This window comes from Papilio polytes, unplaced genomic scaffold (genome assembly GCF_000836215.1).
Source record: "Papilio polytes unplaced genomic scaffold, Ppol_1.0 DF822622.1, whole genome shotgun sequence".
Taxonomy (NCBI): domain Eukaryota; kingdom Metazoa; phylum Arthropoda; class Insecta; order Lepidoptera; family Papilionidae; genus Papilio; species Papilio polytes.
The window spans coordinates 350,959-360,233 of NW_013526582.1; the positions used below are offsets into that span (position 1 = coordinate 350,959).

The 9,275-nt window shown below is 33.8% G+C and overlaps 1 protein-coding gene and 1 long non-coding RNA gene across 4 annotated transcripts in view; one reads left to right on the forward strand and one right to left on the reverse strand.

The window, feature by feature from the left end:
• The window catches only part of LOC106105969, a 25,057-nt gene extending 19,791 nt beyond the window's left edge, over nucleotides 1-5,266 (reverse strand). For both annotated transcript variants that reach the window (XR_001225769.1, XR_001225768.1), the window contains exon 1: nucleotides 4,841-5,266. This is a non-coding gene — a long non-coding RNA (uncharacterized LOC106105969). The remainder of the gene's footprint in view (nucleotides 1-4,840) is intronic.
• Nucleotides 1-9,275, forward strand: part of LOC106105968 — a 16,611-nt gene extending 7,336 nt beyond the window's left edge. For both annotated transcript variants that reach the window (XM_013286483.1, XM_013286482.1), the window contains 3 exons: nucleotides 6,754-6,894; nucleotides 8,386-8,556; nucleotides 8,895-9,275. In XM_013286483.1, the coding sequence (XP_013141937.1) occupies nucleotides 6,754-6,894; nucleotides 8,386-8,556; nucleotides 8,895-8,965 (383 nt within the window). In that variant the 3' untranslated portion in view covers nucleotides 8,966-9,275. The remainder of the gene's footprint in view (nucleotides 1-6,753; nucleotides 6,895-8,385; nucleotides 8,557-8,894) is intronic.

Sequence of the window (9,275 nt, forward strand, 5' to 3'; positions counted from 1 at the left end):
TGATGGTTAACGTAACCATTGGATACGTATAACAAACTTCAAATTAAACAAGCTTTCGTCCGCAACTCCGCGTAGCAAAAAAGTGAGTAGTCTATGTGTTCTTCTAGACTATTCTCTACGTCTATGCCAAATTTATCTGAGATCCGTTCAGCTGTTTAAACTACAAACTGTAACAAACATCTATCCGTTTTTTTTTTTGTGAATGGCCATTTGCCTTGAAGAGCCATTTACAGATTCACCGGGCTTGAGGTGGCCGAGCGCATGGCGCTTAGCCTAAACCTTGTTTATGAGTAACTAAGCTCGAGGGCTCTTTTAGGAGTCTCGGCACGAGCCGTTACTTCGTTATTATTACCGGATTGGGAGGCCACCGAGCTCTTAGATCGCTTCGGTGGACGCTCCATTGAGTGACTAGGCGCAAGGGGCCCCGAGAGGGGACCTCGGCTTGGGTTGCAATACGCGTTTAACATTCCGATTCAAGGGCGCCCGAGAGGGCCGAACCTCGACTTGATCGGTTGCTGCTATCTGATTACTGTCATCCATTCGTCTAAACATCTGTAGTTCCTCTGGTGTTGCGGATGTCCATGGGCGTCGTTGACCACCTAGGTGTACACGCCGCTCGTTTGCCCCATTTAATATAAAAAAAAAACATTCGCATTTGTACTATTATAATAAAGCGAAAAACACACACTTCTTTGTTGCCTAAAATGTCAGCAATTATAGCATATTTTTGAATAATTATTTCTTTTATAAAAATCCCTACACCTACGTCACGCTTTAGGCTATATATTTACACGCCATTAAACTTAAGGGGGTAAATATTTAGATAAGAACCCTAATGTGGGGTAGACCATAAGTTGCTGCCAACATCAAGAAAGAAAGATTGCTAAGGTTTGTCATGTCATGTCATTTTGACATTTGCAATTGATAATTCGACACATGTAAACAATAAAATAAAATTTTTATATATTTTATTATTATTTTATATTATTCCATGCGGCTGAAGCCGCACGGGAACAGCTAGTGATTGATAAAATCAACAACAATATTACGAACATTCCCGCCTTTTTCATTAGTCAGTACCATGCTGTACCAATGACAAGATGGCGGACAATAAAACGTTATGTTAAACGAATCCTTTTTATGTTCAAAACATCTACATAATGTATTACTTAATGAAATCGTGAATAATAAAATACAGATTAGATTTTTATCGTGAGTTTTGTTCATGAAATATATTGACAACTTCTAAATTAAGAGGCAAAAGGTTAGTGTGGTATGGACACGTTATGCGACGAAACGATGGGGACATAAACCAGAAAGTGTTAAGATTGAATGATGGCTACAAAGGTAGAGGAAGACCGACGAAGGTATGGATTGTGTGAAAGAGGATATGCTTTAGAAAGGAGTGGATTCAGATATGGCTGATGGAGATGTATGGAGCACATACTGTGCCGACCCTCCGTAAGGGATAAAGGCAAGTGGATGATGATTGACAACTTCTAAATGTATTTATAAATGTTTTTAAAGGAATTTATATCACAGAAAAATCCTATTATTTTTTTATGCTTTTTAAATTTTATTATTGGCAACAATTTGTTATAGTATTCGTTTTTTTATAATCTCAAATATGTCTAAAAAAGTAGCTATTAAAATTCAAATAACAAGATAAGACGCGAAAATCAGCAGAAACATGACTAAAATACAAAATACTTAATTTAAAATAATTCGGTTAATCTTACTTAAGATTATAAATGCGATAATTTAGATGGACGTTTGTTACAGTTTTCAGCCTAAACGGCTGAACGGATCTCGATGAAATTTAGCATAGATGTAGAGGATAGTCTGGAAGAAGACATAAGCTACTCACTTTTGTTTTTTTGTTCCACGCGGACGCAGTCTTAGAAAGCTATATAAACATTTTTGTTTTGATGTATGACGTCACAATATGGCGCGGATTTTACATTTTTATTCGAAACGTATATACAGAAAGAAAATAAAGGGCTAGAAGACTGCTTCCGAGGAAGGCAAACTGCGCACATGCATGCGAAATTAGCATACTTCCCTTGGAAATATTCAAATGGCCAGAGCAATAACTATGCGCTCTATACGCGTTTGACATGACGCAAAAAATGGCGCGAAAACGTATGACGTACACGCTAACTTTTTAAAAGGCAAAAGTTTTATCCGTGGAGCCACTTCACATTAAAGAATTTTGTTTTTTTTATTTTTGAATACATTGTTTCTTTGTACTGCCAGTCTTAAATGTTTTCTACTAACTGTTGCCCGCGACTTCATCCGCGTGGTAAAATCATACGAATTTTATAAATAACAAAAAGCTACGTATCCCTCGGGAACCGGACAATTCTCGGGGAGGAACCTTATCTCATGTGTACTCCAGACTTTATATCTGTGCCACATTTCTATAAGATATGTTGAACCGTTGCAGAATGATCGAGTAAACATAAAAAACTAAATTAATTAATCCCAAGGGAATCGTAACTATTCCCGGGATAAAGCTTATGTGTTCTTCCAGAGTATGCTCTAAACCTGTGCCAAATTTCATGGAGATATGTTCAGCTGTTTAGGCTACAAACGCTAACAAACATCCATCCATCGTAACTTTCGCATTTATAATATTAATACTAGCTTTCGTCCGCGTGGTATTAAAAAAAACAAAACGAAGGAGCCTATATGATTTTCCAGACTATTCTCTACGTGTATGCCAAATTTCATGAAGATCCGTTCAGCCGTTTAGGCTACAAACGCTAACAAACATCCATCCATCGTAACTTTCGCATTTATTATATTCCCTAGCTTTTGCCCGCGACTCTGTCCGCGTGGTATTTAAAAAACATAACCAAGTAGCCCATTTTCCAGACTATCCTCTACATGTATGCCAAAATTCATGAAGATCCGTTCAGCCGTTTAGGCTACAAACTCTAACAAACATCCATCCATTCATCTAAACTTTCGCATTTATAATGTTAGTTAGTTTCAAAAACTAAATAACTGTCACAATGAAATTGTTACACGTTATATCGAGAACTCGCGTTTTAAATATCTAACACGGTTTCATGCAATATAAAATAATTTCAGTAATTGAGCAATCTCTGCATTTATGTTACGATTTCAAGCAATTTAGTTGTTAGGCTAGTTTACACTTGTACGAATACAATATTTTATGGTTTTCTAGCTTATCAGTTAACTAGCTTTCGCCCGCGAATCCGTCCGCGTGGAATTAAAAAAAACAAAAGTAAGTAATAATAATAATAATAATACACATTTAATCAGTTCCAAAACACACTGCAACGCAATACAACATAATACACTTGAACAAAAAAAAAATACAAACGAGAACAACGAAAACCAATCATTAACAATCAAAACTAATGACAAGAAAATTGAAGTAGCCTATGTGTTCTTCCAGACAACGTTCTCCATCTATGTCAAATTTGATCCTAATCCGTTCAGCCGTTTAGGCTACAAACTGTAACAAACATCCATCCATCTAAACTTTCGCATTTATAATATTTATATGAATAATACGTGTGCGTTTTTGTTCACATATTCTGTAGCGCAAATTTTTTTATAATCTTTTTATGTCATGATGCATTTTTTATACAAAATGGCGAACCGACTGCCATAGACATTCGCAATAGTGGATGTTGGCTACCATTAATCGACGGAGGAGACACAAAGAGTATAGTTATATCTCCTTCTTATGCGTCACTTCTACTATCAAATCTACGTTCCCTTCCCATCCTATTCTTATGAGAAAAACAAAACCGACTTCCAAACAAAATACACGAAAAACAAAACAAAATGCACTAAAAACAAAACAAAATACACCAAAAACAAAATATTCTCAAAAAAAACAGTACACTAAAAAGTAACGAAATAATTCCTTGAAAATAGTAAACCTACCTTATTGTAAGTGTTATGTCTATATTGTACAATTATTTTTACTTTAATGTCGGTGTCAGCCAAGGTATGCAGTGATATTTCTACGTAAGGGTTTCCATATTTTTACCATAACAATTGACAATTGAAAGTATAGTAACAATTAAGTAATGAATCTACATTGAATTAAAATCTTTATTTTACTGGCTGAAAGCCAAATTAAAAATGTTTTAGTTTAGATGGCTAAACGTAATGCTTTTATTTTCACTTTTTTAAAAGTAAATTTCGTGTAAAATTTTATGACGAGTGTTGTTTAAACTTGATTTTAACGATAATTTTTTTTTCTGTAATTACGACGAGAAACTAAAATATTACTAGCTGTTCCCATGCGACTTCATTCGCGTAAAATTATTAAAATTTGATTTTATTGTTTGCATGTGTCAAATTATCAATTGCAAATGTCAAAATGATATGACGATGGCAACTTTGCTTTCTTGATGTTGGCAGCAATTTATGGTGTCTTTCTCAGGGTTTTTATCCAAAAAATTTACCCGCTAAGTTTAATGGCATGACAATATAAAGCCTAAAGCGTGACGTAAGTGTATCGCTTTTTATTAAAAAAAAGAATTATTGAAAAATATGCTGTAATTGCTGACATCTTAGGCAACAATGAAGTGTGTGTTTACGTTTTATTATAATAGTATAGATATAATCACACAAAATTATTGTTTTGTTTTGTAAATTAATATGAAGAGTATAAAAATTAAAAAAAATATCAATAAACTTTGCGTAAAATCACGGAAAATCATGATGGTTTTGGAGGGAAAAATATTTAGCCTTAAATTACAGTTAATACAAGATAAAGAAACGTATAAAAGATGTAATATTTATAAATAATTATTATGTTTTATCTGATTTTTAATCTACGTATTTTACTTACCACTAAACAATCTGTGGTCCGTTTCCAGTCGCCTTAACCCAGATCCATGCTAATAGATGGCGCTTTACGATATTTTCACTACGGAAGCGTGTTAGATTTATGCATCCAACTAACATAGACCTTTAGAACAGTTGTGTTAACTACAGTATAGAGGTCTTCGTTATTCGGATGGTTTTCTACCCTTTCGTGTTGGTAGCCACCGTTTTATCTGTAAAGGAATTTCAAATTAGCTACAATGTTGTTTTAATTTGCACTTAAAACCAATGTAGGAAAGTGTATTTTGGTTTATCAGTTGTTAAAACACTAATGCAACGATAGTGAGAATTAATTTTGGACTAAGTTTTTCTTTGGTGTTTCAGACTAGAAAATTACATTTAGGTTAATGATAAAAGAAATTTTAAAACGGTGTTATTACTTAAACATACCGATTTGATAAAATTTCAAAAACAAAATACGACGTCAAAATTAACAATGTTCGGATTTTAAATTTTCAAATTCGAATCTTTTTTCGTGGCATGCGCGGGAAATGACGTCATTTACATAGACTAAACACAGTTATAAAAATAAGTATATTTACGTTAGCTAGTGCCTATTTCTTTCCTCTATAAAAAAGGTAAAAAGCCCCATTTCAAGCTAACCTTTGTACGGGCTATCATTTATTATGCCTGCTGCTATATTTGCATATTCGGGCACGCGAGTTTGCTGGCATTTTGTGACGTTGAAATGATTTTTATTTTGTGGCCAGCAAGGGGCCAGTTTTAAAAAAAATTCTCATGCCAAAAAATAAAAATAAATAATTGCATTTGAAGTAACATGTTCACTGTGTAACAGTGTAACAGGCCGATATCGGCCTGACGCGGTACTAAAGCTGGTGTGGACGAAGAAAACTATCCCTCTCGCCAGTGTGAAACGATTATCTCAGGTGTATATATTACATAGAATGTATACATTATGTTTCCACTAAGTTGTACCACTATAATATATTCCAGTGTTGGTGGGTCTAGAAAGACCTGATACTGGCGGAAATATCATTGGGGGGCATTTTGGCACGCCGCCGCAGCAGATGATGCCGCAGTAAATTGCATTTTTAAGAACTATAAAACTAGACCAAGGGTCTGTCCCATAACTGGCTGATAGAGACTTTGATAACTTAACAATGACGTTACTGTCAGATAAGGGAACAAAATTCGATATTTACACGTTGCATTGACACTTTACAATTTGGTGGGACAGTTCCTAAATCTGAATTCCACGTACTTTTACTGCAAAATAAAACATTTTAGTGTAAAGGTAAAATTTGATGAAATCTTAGAAAGTTCAAATTTTGTATTGCGTTTAGAAACTTTGTTGTTATCATCTTGATTTCTTTTTAACGAGGAAAAGTTATACTTCGGAAAATTGCGGATAACTTTTCCGAATTTCGTTCTATTTTTAACATACTGACCTTTTAGAGCTGAAATGTATAAAGATAAGAAAAGTTGGAAAGCTAAAAGAAATAATAAAGATAATTGTTATGCAAATGATTTGCGAACAGTATCTTGGCAGAAAGTTCACGGCATCTGACATTTAAAAAAATGACAGTTAAAAAGCGCGGCAAATTTATGCGTCGTAATCTGTGTTGTAAATGTGATATTCGAAATTATTTTCAGGTCTTTTTTACCGCGATGACCTTTTCAGTTTTGTTAATATCGCGTAATTTTCTTTCCATAAAAAACATTTAGGTTATGTTGTCATGGTAACCGAAAGTCTAAATAACTTTTATCAAAACTTTTAAAAAACGAACTGACATATTGACAATTTGTTACATAGAGTAGTTGAGAATAGAGTGTATTTCATAGAGTAACAAAGAAATATTTATGTGTCAAAGTGTAGTTAGCCTAATAAATATGTAAGATAATTCTTTCATGTTCCAGCACGTCCGTGTTCCCGTCAAGCGGAATGCGCTGGTATCAGCAGCTCTTCGTGCGTTCGGACTCACTACGACTCTGTGACAAGATGCCTTTGCGGCGACAATTCTCCGCCATTGAACGGACAATGCGAAGCTCAATCTAAGCGTAAGTAACAATCATATAAGATATATTCTCATATCTTCTTTATAATGGCTTTGCTTAGTTAAAAAGAGCTCTATTTTTTCATTTTATCCATTTATAGTTCCACTTTGTTTTTTTATTATTATAAGGTGACAAATGAGCCACCATAATTTGTTGAAATACCGAAGGGATCTTTGCCCACAGACATTCGCAATTGCAGATGCGTTGCGTACCTTTAAAAGGCAGAGGAGGTGATGCACAAAAATTATTCCCCTATCTATGCGTCCCATCCTCCGCCAAATTGTCTTCCCCTTTCATGTGTGGTGGAAAGATTGAAAAATACTATCCTAAAAGATCATAAAATTAGTTTTGATTTTGTTTAAAACTATTAAAAATGTTGCAATTTTCTCAAGTTCTTTACAAGAAGTTGTAACAAAAATATTCACAATAACCAGTGACCTTTCCAACATGGCGTCAGGTTTATGACCAGTCTAGGTTATTAATTACAATAACTGCGCGCATTTACTTTAATTGTACTCCAACTCGCGATATTTTAAAATGAAAAATATGTTAAATCATACTAATGTTTGACTAAGTTTAATAAAATAGTTGATTTCTTTTGGCACAATTGTAAGGTTACTTTGCCTTTTTTCATTTCATTTTCTGCCTAAACTACTCCAAATGAAAGACACTATTACTTCCTGATCCTTCTCCCAAAACTTTCTATTCAATATTTCTGTAGTTCTTATGCGATTTGGTTTCCAAGTTTTTAAACTTGTCAGTGCTACACTTGAGTGTGAAAGCTAAGAAAAAAAAGCAACATTAACATGCATTTCCCCAATTTATGTATATAGTTTTTAGAGCAGATAAAAGCAAATTAAAACAAAAATTACATCCATATAAAACAATTAAGGGCATTCGTGACTTAGTTACATTTAAAACCAACCAATAGCATCAGACAGAGATTAAAAACACGTAAAACAGTAACATTTTTCTCTCCATTTATAAATTTAATAACAAACTAATTACGAACAAGGGCTAACTTTCATGTTTAGATGAAATAAACGATTACGATTTGACGTTTATAACTCAAATTGGCCGAAAGTCAAAGTCGTTTGCGCGGGAAAAAAACCATAGATCAAGATTGTGATCGAAGGATTTATTACAAGGTCATTGCGAGGAAATCGAGTTAAAATAAAAATGGTCGCAAAGCTACACAATGGATTTGTTCTGGTAGAAATATTAAATGAGTCAAATGACGTATTAGCGTGGACACGCAAATACAATGATTAGTAGTAAAACTAGTAATAGTATTTATTTTATTCTACTTCGATACTGAAACGGTTTTATTTAATTCAATTCATACAATCTTGTCTTTTATTCCATTGTCTTGTCTTCCATTTCAAACTGTTCAAACGAATGAAGCTTAAAGACACCGTCAATTTCACAAACTGTATTTCTAAATTCAAATACAGGTAATCGTATAATTAACAGATAAAATTTATTATCTTTCAGTTCTCTACCACGTTTGCGCTAACAGCGACGAATGTAATGACGGATTGGTGTGCGGTACGCCCAACATCACCGGCAACGCTCAGCCACATCTCCGAGTCCTGACACCACAGGACAAGATCTGTCTCTGTGATGCTGAGAGTGGTTACAGGGAACGTGAATATACTTGCAGTGGTGAGTTACAGTTGGAATATACCAGTGATAGACAGATTTCTTGTAACTGTTTAAACCGAGCTCTAGGTTTAATGTTCATAGAAGTCGAAGGAAACTTGTACTTGTGTTGTTGTGTTTGTACCGGTGTAGGCGCTACAGTGCTTAAACATTCGCCTGCTTTCCAAAAGATGTTTCTATAAATTATTAAGGTTATTTTTCGTAAAGTTTTTACATTGAATACTTCACAAACGCCTACCTTGTAATTAGAGGTTATATTTTATATCTCGTACTAGTCGATATCGTAACATTTTTTCTTCATTTGTAGAGTTAAAAATAAATGTTATGTGAAATGTTTTTAGATGCTGAAATACTGAAGACGTCCATCTTTGCCGTCATCTTCGTTGCTAGCTTAAGGAAAATTGTACTTTAAACTATTTGACTTTACTGTTTTTCTAATTTTTTTCTTGTTAATCCAAATAAGTGTATCGATTTTTAAAAACGACTTGTAATATCGTAGGTATTAAATGATGTGTCACTCACTTTCATACTTAATCTATGACAAACATCGTTAAATAATAATTGCTTTTTTAATAATGCACAGCAAAAGTCAAAAGCGATGTCTATTTCAAATATTTTTTTTATGTTTTAGATAAATACACAAGTAGATAGCAATTTGTTTTATAATTGTTAGCATTTCTATTAGAATAAGAAGTCATATTTAGTCTATGATAAACGTCATT